This window comes from Papaver somniferum, chromosome 10 (assembly GCF_003573695.1).
Source record: "Papaver somniferum cultivar HN1 chromosome 10, ASM357369v1, whole genome shotgun sequence".
NCBI lineage: Eukaryota > Viridiplantae > Streptophyta > Magnoliopsida > Ranunculales > Papaveraceae > Papaver > Papaver somniferum.
In genome coordinates, this window is record NC_039367.1 from 166,258,704 (window position 1) to 166,276,486 (window position 17,783).

The 17,783-nt window shown below is 35.1% G+C and overlaps 1 protein-coding gene across 1 annotated transcript; it reads left to right on the forward strand.

Moving 5' to 3' along the window:
• The first annotated feature begins 7,902 nt into the window (after nt 1-7,902).
• On the forward strand, nt 7,903-9,052 carry LOC113316825 (F-box/kelch-repeat protein At3g06240-like). Its single transcript, XM_026564974.1, has 4 exons — nt 7,903-8,475; nt 8,702-8,755; nt 8,914-8,946; nt 9,041-9,052. The coding sequence occupies exons 1-4, from the start codon at nt 7,903-7,905 to the stop codon at nt 9,050-9,052; spliced, it is 672 nt and encodes a 223-aa protein (XP_026420759.1).
• The last annotated feature ends 8,731 nt before the right edge of the window (nt 9,053-17,783 follow it).

A 17,783-nucleotide genomic window follows, 5' to 3' on the forward strand; every position in this document is an offset into this window, starting at 1 on the left:
AAAATCCCAATCTTTGGATCGATACCCCGAGCAACGTTTTTGGTTTTAGGTCTGTGGGTTTCATTTCCCTTATCCATTGTTTTATAAACAAATCGACGATGTTTTGATTTTACGATTCGCGGCGATGTTTCGGTTGAACACAAGAACGAGGGAAAGTTTTTTTTCTTCCACAATCGGAAGATAATATGAAACTGGAAGAAGAAGAGTTGAAATGAGTAGAATTTTTTTTGATTTGGTTTTTATACAGTTTTACCAGAAGGGCATTTATGTAACTTCAATATCATATAGGGTACCCCTTAACTAGAGTCTTTGGCTGGGTATAAATTGATGGCCCCTAAATCCTTTCGGGTGACCCCTAAAAACGCGAGGAAAAAAAAAGAAAAAAAAGAAAAAACGAGAGCAATACAGTGTTTGAATTTAGTTACGAACAGCTATTAGATTAAATTCACAGATTAGAGGTTCTGATTTCGTTAATAAATTTGGGTTCCGCTTCAATTATTGTTTCGATTTAGGTAGATTCAGATGATTTAGATTAACAATTTTAGGGTTTTCAAGAAAGCTCAAATTCCATCGGAACTTCAAATAGGTAAATTTTTATCAATCTTGAAGAGTTTGTAATGGAGGTGATGGTATATGGGTGCGGTGGTAATTTGCTGGGAATTTTTTTCTCTTCAAGAACTTTAATATCTTTGGTTAGGCTGTAATTTGCTAGGAGGAACATTACCTGCAGCATTAGGATTAGGAAATTGTTCTTTGTTGATGCACTTAAGCCAAGTGGGTTGCCAAAACCAAATCCAATTTGTTCAACATGTAAATTTCTAAATTTCTAAATGTCCAGTTATGGTTAAATTTGTTCAAGAACTTGCTGACTAGGCTAATTTTAAATTTCGTAGGTTATTTTCTGTTGGTACTGTCGGTAAATTCTTTGCCCTAAGCTGTGATGCCAAAACCAAATCCAATTCTTATCTCTTTTTCTTCTCAAATTAAACTTTTGATTGTTCATCTTCAGTTTTCAATATTATTGTTGTGCTAACTGTTTAAAGAATTAACCAAAAGACTTCTTTTCTTTTTCAGTTACATGAATTACAACAAATAACAGAGGAGTACTATTACAAAAGGCAAAAGCTCAGCTTCTAATATAAATGGAAGTTCGTCATAGTCCTAGAATACAAGCGCGTCTAGACATAGAAGCTGAGAAGAAACGACAGCAACAAAGAGATATACGATTAAACAATCGGCGTATTTCTGAAAAGGCAAAACGAGCAGCAATGACAGAAAATGAAAGACAAGAGCTTCATCAAAACCGACGCAATGCTTACCGTATGCGAGCAGCAGCACGAGATACACATGCAAACAAAAATGAGCATGAAGCATCAACAAGTTATGGTATGTTTTTTTCAGCTGTGTTACTGTGTATAATTGTTTGTTGCTTATTAACATATTAGATGTGTATGTTTTGAGCAGTTTAAGTCGCATTTCGTCTTTATATCATGTGAATGTTTGGCTAGGAATTGATGCAAATTTCGATTCCCACAAATCACATGTTAGTAGGGATTCCTTTTGAATTTTGTTTGGATCATCTCCTTAGGTGAAAATCTGAATTTGAAACCTTCCTAATAATTCACTTTACAGCATCAGTTTACTGGTATATGTAGGACCTAAAGTACACGCTATTTGAGTTGCTTGCCCTAGTCTGTAGAATTGGAAAACAACAATGGTAGGGAATTTTGATGGAATCAAATCAGGGTGATAGACAGTTTTGGTTTCGTTAGTTTGGCATACTTTGCCCATTGTAGTCTTTGGTTAGTCGGGGAACTCTGTCTTCGTTGTTGTTCCTAAGGTGATCTAGAAGTGACTGTTGTAAGTGATGTTCAAGAATTTGATCAGAGAACAGATGTAAATTTTATCGAAAGGATTAAAGTGTCCGTTTAAATATGGGGTTCTAAGGAGCGAACAATTATTAATCTCACGTACTGTTCAAGATTTCAAATTAATCCTATCGCTTCTTTGTTCATGTTGAAGACTTAGTCTCACTGCTTATATCAAATATATCGTATAGTTAGCTAACTTTGGTTGGTTGTTCTTATGTCTTTAATGGTTTCAGTAAAAAAAATAAAAACTATTCATCGAATCTATCTTTTTTTATTTTTCTTTCATACGGGTGCAGTCATCAGTTGTTAACTTCTCATTTTTACAAGATTTAATTCTTAGCTTTGTTATGGATCTTTGTTGGAGTAATTAATCAAATGGCAGTGGCGCATCAGCTTCTTTACCGTGGACCAAAGACGCACCGAATGTTTCCTTTATGCTTTAGACTCTTCTATTTAAGTTCAATCACGCTATAGAAGAGTCTGTGGAACACTTAAATATTTGATTAAATGGATGCAAATCCGTTGGATGTTGGATTGGAAATTTGAAATCCGTAGTGGATTAGATTGGATGCGGATGAGGTGAAAACCGACCCATACCGGCCCATACTCACCATTACCCACGCTCATGAAGGGAGTCGAACCCACGTCGTTTTACGTCTGAAGTTACCTGAACACTGAGCCGCTGGTTCGTTTCTGTTTTGTTACTTATACCAATACATATACACAAAATTTAATACCACAAATCAAATACTCCCACTTTACTTTGTATCTACATACTTCTTGTATAATTACTACACGCCGGACTTTACGTCCCGAATTCATATCTCTAAAACGAATTATATACGTTCGTATGTCGTTCCGATTTTATGCCGAATCACGAACCGTTGATCTGATCTTTGACCGAATTTAATTTTTAGAAAACCGAATAATACCCGTACATTTTCTGTTCCATCCGTATACCGAACTCCGAATTGCTAACTAGGGTTGGGAGTTCATGTTTTTCCCAACCGTAAAAATCATTACGGTTTGGTTTCTCATCGTATTAAGTTCTGAAACTAAGTTTCAAAACCCTAGTTAAATAAAATCTTACATATTTATGCAATCGAAAGCAAAAATAAAAAAAGGATGGGTTTTTCAATTCTTACTCAATATTAGCTAAGATGATCATCTATTCTATTTTGTGAACCAACCCAATTGAAGAAGAAAAAAAATGGTAGAATAAGAAGAAGAAGAGGAGAAGAAAAGAGGAAGAAGATGGAGAGACGTGATTTTTGTTTAGTTTAGGTTTAGTTTTAATTGGAATTAGATTAGGTAGTTAGAGAAGTTGTCAAAGGATATTTTTTTATTTTTTTAATAGAATATAGGTCCCCTCGTCCATATTTAGGACATTAGATCTGTGGGAACCCTCAAAACCAATTTAGAGCCCCTATCAGAGATGCAGTATATGACAGAGGGCAACCAATTTCTTGTGTGAATATAATAACATGGTATACTTATTTTTCGGTCCATGGTGAATTTATAACATGTTTTTTTTTGAAGAAAAATGTTATATTAAAGAGAAAAAAACGTTTACAGAAAGTAACGGGAATTACACAGTCATAAGAGTTTTACAATTACTCCAAATGAGATTAGGAGAAACAAATTTAAAGATATCGGAATCACAAAACCATACAACTACAAGTTGTTTAACAAGATCAATAATCTCAGTCGCCTCTTTCTTTCTATCTCCAAAAACTCTCCTGTTCCTTTCCGTCCACAGTCTCCAACAAATAGCATAGTGGATTATCTCTCAAACTGATTTTCCTCTACCTCTCAAAACATTTGTCGTCCAAGCTTCAAACAAATCAAGTAATGATCTCGGAAGTGGCCACGATATCCGAAAAGCTTTGATGAAGTAATTCCAAATCTCAAAAGAATAAGGACAATGCAAAAACATATAATCTGTTGTTTCTCTAACGACATTACAAAAGACACACAAATCACTTTCAATCTCCGCTCATATGTGCCTTAACATGTCCCTAGTTGGAAGAGAATTATGAAAAAACGAATTTATAACATGTTGAAATTGCTTGTTAAAGTAATTTCCGGCCGGCCAAACCATGCACGATGGATAGGGACACCTTTAAAAAAATAGGTTGCAGTACTATTTCTGCTTGAAATTAGTACTGTAGCATAAAAATAGTAGAGAACACCATAGTTGCACTCGCCTGGCGTCGTCGTGGTGTGTTTTTGACACTTCGTTTGTTTAGCAGCGGGGCTTTTCGTTCAAGGTTCCCACATAGCGTTGCACCAAAACAAAGTTTTAGTATTTGATTTAGATGGATTGTGCTTTAGTTTTCTAGTTGTAGAGTATTAATAGAAATGATTTAAATTTTAATATTTGTTTAAGATAGTTGGAATTATTAAGATTGTATAAAGGTATTTAGTACTTTAACACACTTCAGATACCTCTTATCTTTTTTATTGGGTGGATGAAGAAATCCATAGGCCACAAATAAATGGCTTAGGTCCCAATCTAGCTAGGATAAACATGTCGACTTTTATTTTGTTAATTCGAATATTAGGCTTTCACAATTTTTGTCATACTCTGGCAACTACAAGGTCTAGTTGGAATTATCTGATGCACAACTTCAATGAGGACTATAAAAATCTATTCAAAATCCATGCAAAAACAAGCAATACGGTGCTCTAAATTTGGTTGTCTCTGGAATGCAGAGAATGTAACTTCTTCGCTGTCCAATCTCCCGGCATTCTTCTAGTAGATTGCAAACCTTTGATGTGCAGAATATAAGTATCCGGGAAACCTTGTATTAGAAATTTAGACACTTCTTAAATCCACACTTATTAGGTGTCTTTTATGGTCTTGTAAGGCTTCTTTGGGTTTCTTTGTTTGTCAGCCTCTGGCTGTTGGAGTATGTATTCTTTTTTTTTTTTGATCAAAAAGGAAAATATATTGATGGAAAAGAGAATTTACAAACAAATATCTACAAGAGGTAGAAGCAAGCAAAGAAAAACATTTTCAAAAGAAAGCAAAGACTACAGAAAAATTGCATGCCAATTAGCTAAAACACAATGAGAGAAATTCATATGAACTTTATGTCCTGCCGCCGCTGCCCAAGAGAGGATTGAAGGCTTGGCTTCAAAGATGAGATCATCGACTGTTTTGAATAGATGATTAAAATCAAATCTTCTGTCATTCCTTTCTTTCCAAATTGAATTAATAATTGCTGCCGGAATCAAATCCCAGATGTAGTTTCCTGAAATAGAAAAGTGATGTCTATCCCAAGTTTCTGCCAAAACCCTCATAGTACCCGGAAAAACCAAATTCCAACATGTAGATAGTGTTAAGTTACACCACAACTTGTATGAAATCTTACAATGAAGGAAAAGGTGGTCTTGTGACTCCATTAATCCACCACACAAGACACAACTATTTTAAAGATGTATGCATTTGCGTAATAGCAAATCCAAAGTGTTCAGCTTACCGTGTACTATGCTCCACATGAGAAAACAGATCTTCGGCGGTATAGCCTGATGCCAGATGAAGATAAATGTGAAGTAGATTTTCCATGGTCTGCAACTAACATTGAATATAAACTCTCGATAGAAAACACACCGGAGTGAAGTAATTATTCCACCTCGTTGTATCCGGCAAATCATCACGAATAGGGGGAATGTCTCCGGTTACTGTAATGAGGACTACAAACTCTTGTACTTTTGTTTAAGTTAGGACCCTCCTGAAGTCAAACTTCCAATTACCTTCAATGGAAATCATGTCAGCAATACTAGCGTTTTCGTGTCTAGATAACCGAAACAGATTAGGACAAATATTTTATAGAGGTTGCTTCCCACACTAGCGATCATTCCAAAAGGAAATGGCAGTTCTAGAATGAGTGAATAAAATTGAATACTGGCTAATGAAATCTGCAGCATCAACTATTGCTCGCCAGCAGGACACCCCGTATGATGGACTGACTTTTCCTGGAATCCAGTTGGAAAATTCTCTTCCGTACTTGTCATCATAATTCCATACCAAAGCTTGCTCTTCTCTACACCGTATCTCCAACACCATTTAGCTAACAATGCTAAGTTCACAAGTTGTAGGTTTCATACACCTAGGCCCCCTCTTTCTTTAGTCGCACGGACTATGTCCCAGTTGATTAAATGGGAAATTTTCGCTCCTTCCTTGTATTTCCCATAAAAAGTGCTGCATCTTCTTTTCAAGATTTTTGATTATTGAGATTGGGGCCTTAAAAACAGAGAAATAATAAGTAGTAAGAGAAAATAAAATACAGTTCAAGAGAACTAGCTTACGTCCCTTCGATAATGAAATACGCTTCCAAATTGACAGCCTTGCATCAAACATCTCTATAATCGGGTCCCAAACACAAATGGAGTTAAATTTGGCACCAAGCGGCATTCCTGAATACATTGATGGTAGGCAATCCACTGAACAACCTAACTAATTCTTTCATTCTTTTAATCTAAATCTTTCTTAATCGAGCAGAAAAATAAAGTATCCGGTAAACCAACTTTTTATACCACTATTGTTCTTAATTTAGTTTCCATTATTTCCCGATGATTCTAAGTAATCTAGCAAACATTTCATAATATTCACAGGGGTTAGCTTGTTTTCTTAACCAAGGCTGAACCACATTTCTGGCATAGCCTTGGCTATCCTAGGTTGCTCTATCAAGTTTAACTGTTTAAGTTTGACCCCATAAAATGCATTAATGCAACCGCATGTATACACGTGTAAAGTTCACTCAAAGTCTTTCACCAGTCTCATCCACGAGTCCACTACCTTTAAGTTATCAATCCTCCCCAGTTCCCCACTTCTCTGCCGGTCTGCCCCCACGACACACATTCTCAAAGTTCTATAAAACCCTACGCAGTTTTCTCTTCACCATTCCAAACTCCTCTCTAGAATCCAGAGATCATGGATTCATACTCTACACACCACCATTCTTGCAGGTACTATCTCTCACTAGCCTCTTCCAATGCGCTTTATCTTTGTTTTGCTTTTTATTTTTCCTTGTTGAAAACAAAAAAAATAGTTTTCCTATATGATTTTCTTTTTGATTTTATTGATTGTAATCAAAGCAAAAACAACTTAATAAATCATGGGTTCTTTTTATTTCTCTCAGTGTATTGTAAGATTAGCTCAATTTGATGTTTGATTGTCAACAGTGAGTAGTATAATACTGTTTACAATTGCGTACTTGCTCTTTGAGGTCTAAAAATGAGTAGTATAGTGCCATTTCATTTGGTATTTTTCATGATTGAGGTGCGTGAACAAGTGAACTATATATGAACTGAGAAACTATGTGTTAGTTTTAATTTATGAAATAAACCTAACTTATAAATCATGGGTTCTTTTTGTTTCTCCTGTTTTCTCAATGTATTGCAAGATTCGCTCAATTTGTTTGTTTCTTTTGATTGTCAATAATTAGTAGTAAGATTGACAAGGATGAATCAATGTATTGTTCTTGGTTCTTATGTTTAATCTATGTATTGCAAGATTAGCTCAGTATGTTTCCTTCTTTGACCACTCCCAATGAGTAATAATACTGTTTACATTATGTACTTGTTCTTTGTATGCTAAAGATTGTGATATTTTATTTGATTTTTATAGGTTGTTGAACAAGTGACTAAAATGGATGAAAATATTGGTCTCGTGCTTCATAATCACAATGATGTTTATACCTTAAGTTATGATCCGTCCTCGTCTACCTGTACTGATGTTCGCCATGTGAAACACCCTGTTAAATTTTACCATATGTACCATGATGGAATTGAGTTTTTTGGTTGCTGTAATGGTTTGGTTCTCTTTAGGCATGTTGATGAATTTTACTCTCATGTTCTTATCCTTTGGAATCCAACAACTAACGAGGGTAAGAAAGTACCATTTCCAAAATTTGAAGAAACAGAACAATGCTTGGACTATGTAGAGTATGGAATTGGTTATAATTCTAAGGCGAAAGACTTTAGAGTGGTAGCTATTGGGAATTTTGAAGGTGAATTTGAGGTTATGGTGTATTCGTTAAAAAAGAACAAATGGAAAGCAGCTGAGGAACTCCATCTTGATAATCTGGATCATAGGAAGATACCTGATATGGCTCGGATGCCTGTTAACGGAGCTCTTCATTGGATAGCAGATATGGAATTTATGACTTTACCATCTGAAGACTCAGAAGTTATTCTTTCTTTTGATATCGAGAGTGAGCAGGTTGACCATCTGAAACTGCCTGACCTGTTCAATGAAAATGCTGAAACAAGTTTGTGTGTTTTAGGAGGATCTCTTTGCTTGCTTGGTTTTGATCCTAAGGTTGGTGCGGATGTGTGGGAGATGAAGCAGGATGGAGCTGAAAAATCATGGACCAAGCTCTTCACCATTGACCTGCAAAAACATTTCGGTGGGTTGGCTAAGAATTTGATGCCGCTGCAGTGTTTGAAGGATGGAAATATTCTGTCTGGATTAGACATGGATACTGGTTTTCAAATTGTTTTGTACGATCCAAAACACAATACGACTAGTATTGTCAAGGTCCATGAAGGTTTGAAGAATGGCTGTTTACATATTTCTGTCTTTGGGGAAAGTCAGGTTTCACTCAACACTCAAACTTACCTTGGAAAAGAACGCTTTGCAAACTCGAACAAACGACGACGTCGATGATGATTACCATTATTGCTTCAGCGACTATGATGGTGCTAGTGCTGGCGATGGTGATGAAGAAGAAGAAGATTTCCAACATTAAGAAGTAAAGCACTGAAATGTAAGTCTTACGTTTATGCACTTTGTTTTTATGGTATATTTGTTTATGTCTTAGTGGATAGTAGATGATTGTCAAAAATCAACTGGAGTGTTCTTCCAGTTAGAATCTGTTAGATGGTAGATTTTTCTTAAAATTCTTAGTTATTTTTTTCAGGACATTAGAAAAGGTTAATGTTGGAATGTGAACATGGTGAGGTTTATGTTATGAACATCAGTATTATTAGAGTGTGATATTGCTTGTTTGGTTGGTTGAATGTATCATGGAAGATGGCTGTGGTTGATATTGCCATGGGTGCTGTGGTTGGTATTGTTACGAATATTCAAGTGCACCTATTGAGCTTGAGCAGCAGCTATATTGCTGTTAAACATTGTTACTCACGTGATTCTTTTGCAGGTTTCTGCTTAGTTTTCCGACTGTTTTTTACTTTCTTTCCTAAGCTTCATGTCGCCTATTGGTATTTTTGGAAAATGCTTAGTTGATTCTTTTCAATTTAGTTCATGCCTGATGCTTTGAATTACTGGCTCTATACAGAGATACAGTAGATTAGCCTTTATTTTCATGCTTCTGTACTCAGATATGACCAACGGCAGCAATTTCTTCTGAGATTAGAATAATATGGATATATACTGATGCCTATGTATTGCACTCATGTAACGACTTGGTGTGTTTTAGACTCTTTGTTTTCTAAGCAATATGCATTTACCCAACTAGGTTACGTTAAACATCATTGCCCAATGGTGAGGCAACTTTCACAGCACCACTTAGCCGCACCAAGCATATATGTTCGCAATGTGTGTTTTCACAAAAAGCTCTTGGTTTCAGGGTTCACTGTTATGCTCTTCAATGATAAATTATTTCCTTTTTCTCTAAGTTATTTAAAGGAATATTTTTTTTCTTTGGTTTATCTTAATTTTCCAAATTAGTGTTTTTTGAACAACGTTTTGTACCACTGAACCGGTTTGAACAAGATTATAAATTTTTTACTGCAACGGTGTTTTCTTGTTGAAATTACTGATCACATTATATATTGATTATTGACTACTGTACAAAGCTTTCTTTTGAAAAATTATTTTTGCCTGCGCCCTCATCCAGAGAACCACTTGCATCTGGCCCCAAAAAATTGAAGTCGAAGAAAGAAAAAATTGAAGTCAAAGAAAGAAATTAGTTTGCTTGTCCCGGTTTCCAACTGCTGAAAAAGCTGAGTATATTGCGTGTACATTTACTTTCTGAGTAGTTGGGAAGCCAACGCCTGAGTACATTGACTTGATAACCTGTTAATTGCTGCCTGCCCATTAGTCGATTCAAAAAAGTAATTACTAGTACTAGTTTACACTTTAGACCCTGGTTTACATCTAGTGATCTTTAACCATGGTCTTTTAGAAAGTTACTGCATTGCCTGAATTGATGCATGCTCAAATATGCATGGATTTGTAGTTATTGTTTATCCACATGAAGTTCTATGGTATATTTGTTTCATAAATTGGGGCGTTGAGTAGTCCTTGGTTGGAATGTGAATATGGTCATGCTCCTGCACTCTATTGTGACCAAGAGATGAAATTGCTAGATAAGTTTCGCCGGCAAAGGCAACATTAAGATGGATAAAAGTTTTTAAAAAAAAATAGAAATTTCATGATTTAAGAATTAAGAAAATCACATAGAAGAATATAGATTGCTTGTCCAGGCTAGTATAGACCGGACATTGGTGCCAATTCCTCCCCCATAAATTGCTTCTCACTCACTAGTTGGGAGCTTCTGAGAACACTTTTGTTGTTTTTTGACTATCCATAGACGGGAGTAGGATTTCCTTTCACCACTACAAGCATGCACCCTATGAAGGTTAGCTAGCACTTCCTTTCCAGAGACAATGTATAGAACAAAGCAATATCTCCGGCTTGTGCATAGTCAAATCTAAAATATGAAACTCCTGAACATAAGTCTCTGGTAACTTTTTAATTTGCTGTTATCTCTTGATGGCGGATGCGGTCGGGTCCCCTCTGGTAACTGATCGATGTTACTTTGGCTTAATTACTCTAGCATGTGTGTTGTATCACATTGACATACAGTAGCAGTAGGTTGCAAAATCTATTTATCACCACGCGATTTATATGGCAGCTGTTTTACGTTTGGTTTAGCCTGGCTATTGATCCAGTTAGGAAATGATAGAAAGCACCAGTGCTTTTTTTACCACCATTTAAGAATTGTTGATTAAACCATTCCCAATTGGTGATAGGGCCTGGCGGCCCGTCTCCGCTACAGCGTGCATAAAAAGGGCAATCCACGGTAGCACGATTCTGTTTTGAAACTTTCAACTGAGAGTCAGTCAGAAAAACAACTTACCAAACAGTGGTTTTCACTTTTCATTCTTGTGTATACTGTACACACAGTTTTTGCCGTAGGCCTCGTTCGACATTGCATAGACATTAAACGGGATATACCTTCTGAAAGCCTCGTTTGATTGGCGGCCAAAGAAACTAATGGGGCCCATGACATTTTATTTGTACCCAAGGGTGTATTAATCCGACTGTGAATATACTGTTTCACCCTTGACTATTTTTTCTTCAAATGACGACCCTAATTAACGACTCTTCATAGACATTAACGACAGTTTAAAGTCGTCATATACATAATTAAAACAATAACGACTCTTCCAAAAGGTCGTCAGGGAATTGATTATGTATATGACGACTCTAAATTGTCGTACATTTCCGCCATTAACGATGAATATAACGACTCTTTTTAGAGACTAACGACTGTTTTTAACGACACTTTTAAAACATTAACGACTGTTTACAGTCGTCTTATACATAATTAAAACAATAACGACACAAAACTGTCGTACATTTCCGCCATTAATGAATCTTCGACAGTTTAGAGTCGTCACTGAAACAGTCGAAGAATTAACGACTGTTTGGGGTCGTCACTGAAAATTTTCAATACCGTGACGACTTTTCATACAGATCTGGGCAAAAAAAACAAAAAAATCAGACACAAAATTGCAGACAAAAACTCTGGAAAAAAAAAAGAATTCAACTTTAATTAAATCAGATTATCACTAATTATTTAGGGGCATTTTAGCCATTTAAAAAATATTTTTTTAAGGGGTGACCCAAATTAAGATTAGGTGATATTTTTTGTCCTCTAGTGCAAGGCCCCTAATTAAAATATTTGCCCCCAATTAAGCTAGATCTGAAAGGCATGCAAGCACACGTACCAAAAATGACTCTCACGCTTGGAAGAAAAGTTTAATTATGCTGGGAAAGACCTAGCTAGTCGATTCTATCAACTAATGTCTTTCATTGCCGATACCTAGCCAGTACCGAATACCAATACCGCATTGTTATCAATTTCTTGTATTTCCCATACCAACGAGTCAAAATGACAAGATAAGGCAAGAGAGAGTATTTATTTCTTGTATTTCCCATACAAACGAGTCAAAATGACAACGCAAGGGAAAAGATAGAGCATCTATTAGAGCTGTGTCTGGTAGTGTTATGGGCCAATTACAGAATGGTCATATTTTTTATAATTCGTTCACAAAATGATCATATTTTTGTATTTCGATTACAAAATGGTCACACTTCCATAGTTCCATCCGATTTAACATTTTTAAATAAGACGGTGTTAACTTTTCCCATAATACCCTCCTCCAAAATACCCTCTTCATTTAATAAATTGGTTGATGTGGTGGTGATGAAGCGGTGTTGGTGGAAGCTTAAAAATCTTTACTAAACCCTAGAGGGGAAGCGATGAACCCTTTGGGTGAATGCGGTGTAACGATCATGAATGCGATCTAACAATCCTGAATGCGTTCTAACGAACCTGAATGCGATGTAAAGATATGTAAGCGGCGGCACCACCACTTACAAATAACACCAGCGTCAAAAAAAACTATAATAAAGGTATAATTTGAAGTTATGTATGGAAGGATAAATTGGAAGATATGTAGGTAATTTCATTATCATATTTAAATGTGAGTCACCACTTAACTCTCTATTTAACGTAAGTATGACCATTTTGTTAATAGTTTGTAACAGTATGACTACTTTGTAAATCGGGTGTTAATAGTATGATTGTTTTGCAATTTTTCATAGTTTTATTTATAGGATCGGCTTTGCTACATGCACCGCATCGGTGCACACCGCTGGAAATCAAGTCTAACCAAGACTATGACTTGAATCAGATATTAGGGTGTTGTGAAGATCATATGCACAAAAGTGATGTGAAGATTATATGCACACAGATTTAAACAAGCAAATATTGTACACTGTTGCTTGACAATCAAGTATTGAAGTTTCTAGAAGGAGTTATGTTTAGGAATGACTTAAGTTTGAAGTTTACTTTGTTCTAGAAGTTTGTTTATTTTAGAAGTTTGAGTTTGATTAGGTATGTCTTAGTATTTCCTTTCTTGAGAACTCTCGGTGTTATTGAGTTGTATAAATAGGCTGTAAAGCCATAAAACAAAGTACACCAAAATTATTAATTGAATGAGTTTATTAGAATTCTCTCTTGTTTCGTTTCTCTCATAAGTCTTTTATATCAGATATCTACATAATGTATCAGAGCGATCTGATCCTAGGTCTGTGGTTTAATCAAAGAAGAAGAAGATGACTACAAACTTAAATTCAATCAAGGTTCCGGTTTTTGATGGGAAGAATTTCGAACATTGGAGAATACAAATGGAGAACATATTTTCATATCAAGAGGTATGGGATATTGTTGATACAGGATATGTAGAACTAGCAATAGGAAATGAACTTACTCCAGCTGAGCAAACTACTTTAACAGAAAATAGGAAAAAGAATTCGAAAGAAACATACATTCTTCATCAAGGAATTCATGAGTCTATTATGGATAAAGTTGTGTACATCAAAGAGGTTAAGAGAGCTTGGGATTATTTAACAAGCTATTACAAAGGTTATGATAAAGTAAAGAAGGTAAGATTACAAACCCTAAAAAGAAGATATGAGTTGTTACAGATGGACTCAACTGAGTTAATAACAGATTTTTTTCTCAAAAACATTAAGTCTTGTTAATGAGATGAAAGCCAATGAAGATATTTCCATTATAGAGAAAATATTGCGTAGTTTACTAGAAAAATTTGAATCAAAAGTGCCTGCAATTGAAGAGTGTAACACAATATCAGAATTAAAGATCGATGAAGTGTTGGGTTGTCTGCAAGCTTATGAGCAGAGAATATTTGAGAAAACAGTTGTGAAACCAGTTGAAGAAGCCCTACAAAGTCAGACAAACAGGAACAATGAATCTACCTCAAGAAGATATCAAGATAACAAAGGAAAAAAATTTGTTGATAGATCTAAAGTACACTGCTTTAATTGTCAACAACTTGGTCACTTTCAAATTGAATGTCCTGAACCAAAGAAGGATGTTTACTATAACAACAATATTGGAATCTACAGTAACAATAAAACAGGAGGCTACAACAATGATGGTGGAGGTTATAACAACAAAACCGGAGGATACAACAACAATGTTGGAAACTATAACAACAATGGTGGAAGTTACAACAACATAGCTGGAAGTAACAACAACAAAGATGGAGGATATAAAGCTGGGAATCATGATAATAAAGCAAATATTGCAGAAGAACAAGATGAAGATAAAGTAACTCTCTTGTTAGCTTGTTACTCAACAGAAGAACATCCACAAGAACAATGGTATTTAGACACAGGTTGCAACAACCATATGAGTGGAAAGAAAGACTTATTTGTAAGTCTTGATGAGACTGTGAGATCTACTGTAAAGTTTGGAAATAACTCAACAGTTCCAGTCATGGGAAAAGGCATGATAGGAATGAGACTCAAGAATGGTACACAATCTTACATAATGGATGTATTTTATATACCAAATCTGCATCAAAATCTATTGAGTATGGGTCAGCTTTCAGAAAAAGGGTTCTCTATGAATATCTACAATGGAGTTTGCACAATTAGAGATAATAGAAGGAGATTGATTGCTAGAGTTCAAATGACTAAGAATAGATTGTTTCCTTTACAGATTCAACATCAAATAGAGAGACGTTACAACTCTACTATTGATGAAAATTCTTGGTTATGGCATAGAAGAATGGGGAATGTAAATTTTCATAATTTACAAATTCTTGCAAGAAAAGAGATGGTCTTTGGATTACCAACTATTGAATCTCCTGAATTAAGGTGTGAAGATTGTATATTTGGGAAACAACACAGAGATCCATTTCCCATAGGAAAAGCAAGAAGAGCAGAACAATTATTAGAGTTGGTTCATAGTGATCTATGTGGACCAATTGAAGTAGAATATCGTGGTGGAAAAACGTATTTTATAACTTTCATTGATGATCTTAGAAGAAAAGGATGGGTTTACCTATTGAAACAAAAGAATGATGCTTTTCTAGCATTCAAGAGTATCAAGGTTTTATGTACTATAGGTACATAATACACTGTGGTTGATTCTTTTATGAAGTAACATGGAATACAACATCAAATGACTGCTAGATACACACCACAGCAAAATGGTGTAGCAGAAAGGAAAAATCCCACCATTATGGAGATGGTACGTACAATGAGAAAGGAAAAGAATTTACTTAAAGATTATTGGGCAGAAACTGTTGATTGTGCTGTCTATGTGCTGAATAGATGCCCAACAAGAAGTGTGATTGATATGACACCTGAAAAAGCATGGAGTGGAATAAAACCTAGTGTGAGACATCTTAAGGAATTTGGGTACATAACATATGCACACATACCCAAAGAAATACGTAAGAAACTTGATGACAAAAGTGAAGAATGTATTTTCATTGGTTACAATAATGTAACCAAAGGCTACAAATTATTGAATCCAGAAACAGGAAAGTTAGTAATCAGTAGAGATGTGAGTTTCGAAGAAGAAGCTAGGTGGGAATGGAACAAAGAAGTATCAAGAAGAATGGTTAATGAAACAACATTAGTTGAAGAAGAAAAAGAAAGGATTGAAAATGAAGAAAGAATCGAAGATGAAGAAAGAATTGGATAAGAAGAAAGAAATGAAGATGAAGGAAGAACTGATGGAATAGAATAACAAAATACAAGACCAGTACGTAATCATAATGTACCAACTCGACTAAATGATTATGTTATTACCAGAGATTATGAAGATGATGAAGAAGTGAACTTTTCTTTATTTGGTGATTGTGATCCAGTAGAATTTATAGAAGCTACGAAAAATCAAGGATGGAGAAAAGCTATGGATGTTGAAATAGAAGCAATTAAAAAGAATAATACATGGAAGCTCACTTATCTTCCCGAAAGAAAGAAAGCAATTGGTGTTAAGTGGGTTTATAAAACTAAATATAGACCAAATGGTGAAATAGAGTGTCTTAAAGCAAGACTAGCAGCTAAAGGCTATAAACAAAAACCTGTAATTGATTATTTTGAAGTGTTTGCACCTGTTGCAAGGTTAGATACTGTTAGAATGATAATTGCCTTAGCAGCACAAAATCGGTGGAAGATTTATCAGATGGATGTGAAATCATCTTTCTTGAATGGAGTGTTAGAAGAGGAAGTTCACATTGAGCAACCAGCTGGATACATTAAAGAAGGAAAAGAAGATCAAGTTTACAAGTTGAATAAAGCATTGTATGGGTTGAATCAAGCACCACGTGCTTGGTACACAAGGATTGATACATATTTTGCTGAAAAAGGTTTTGAGAAATGCCCATACGAACGTACTTTTTATGTAAAAACAGATGCTCAGAGAAATCAAATTATAGTTTGTCTCTATGTTGATGATCTTATCTTCACAGGAAACAATACTAAGATGATTGATGAATTCAGGGAGGCCATGATCAGAGAATTTGAAATGAAAGATATAGGTTTAATGACATATTTCCTTGGGCTTGAAGTTTTACTTTCTGATAAAGGAATTTTTGTCTCACAACAAAGATATGCAAAGACTTTACTGGAACGTTTCAAGATGAGCAACTGCAAAGCAATTAGAACTCCAGTAGAAGAACGGTTGAAGTTAGAAAAAGGAGGAAATGGAGAATGTGTTAATCCTACATATTTCAAACAGCTTGTAGGAAGTTTAAGATACTTAACTTCTACGAAACCTGACATAGTATATGGTGTAGGACTTGTTAGCATGTTTATGGAAACACCATTTCAATCTCATCTGCAAGAAGAAAGAAGAATCTTAAGGTATGTAAAAGGAACAATTAATCTAGGAATGTTCTATAGTACTTCAAGGAATGAAGAATTGGTTGGATACACTGATAGTGATTGGTCTGGTGATACTGAAGAAATAAAAAACACTTCAGGATTTGCTTGTCATATAGGATCAGGGTATTTTTCTTGGTCATCAAAGAAGCAACAAGTAGTTGCATTGTCAAAAACAGAAGCAAAATACATAGCTACAACGTCTTGTGTCACTCAAGCTTTGTGGATTAGAAGAATGTGAAGTTCATTGAATCATGAGAAGATGAATCCAACAAGGATTGTATGTGATAACAACTCAGCCATAACACTCATAAGCAATCATGTTTTCATGGAAAAAGCAAGCACATTGATATAAAATATCATTACATTCGTGAGTTAGTTAAGAATGGACAAGTGGTTATGAGTTTTTGTCCAAGTTCTGAACAAGTTGCAGATATTTTTACAAAATCATTGAAGGCTGACATATTTGAGAAATTACGAAAAAGACTTGGAATGATTAGTCTGCATAGTCTTGGTTTGAGGGAGGTTGTTGGAAATCAAGTCTAACCAAGACTATGACTTGAATAAGATATTAGGGTGTTGTGAATATCATATGCACAGAAGTGATGTGAAGATTATATGCACACAGATCTAAACAAGAAAATGCCGTACATTGTTGCTTGACAATCCAGCATTGAAGTTTCTAGAAGGATATATGTTTAGGAATGACTTGAGTTTGAAGTTTACTTTGTTCTAGAAGTTTGTTTATTTTAGAAGTCTGAGTTTGATTAGGTATTCCTTAGTATTTCCTTTCTTGAGAACTCTCGGTGTTATTGAGTTGTATAAATAGGCTGTAAAGCCATGAAACAAAGTACACCAAAATTATTAATTGAATGAGTTTATTAAAACTCTCTCTTGTTTCTTTCTCTCATAAGTCTTTGTATATCAGATATATACACTCTATATAT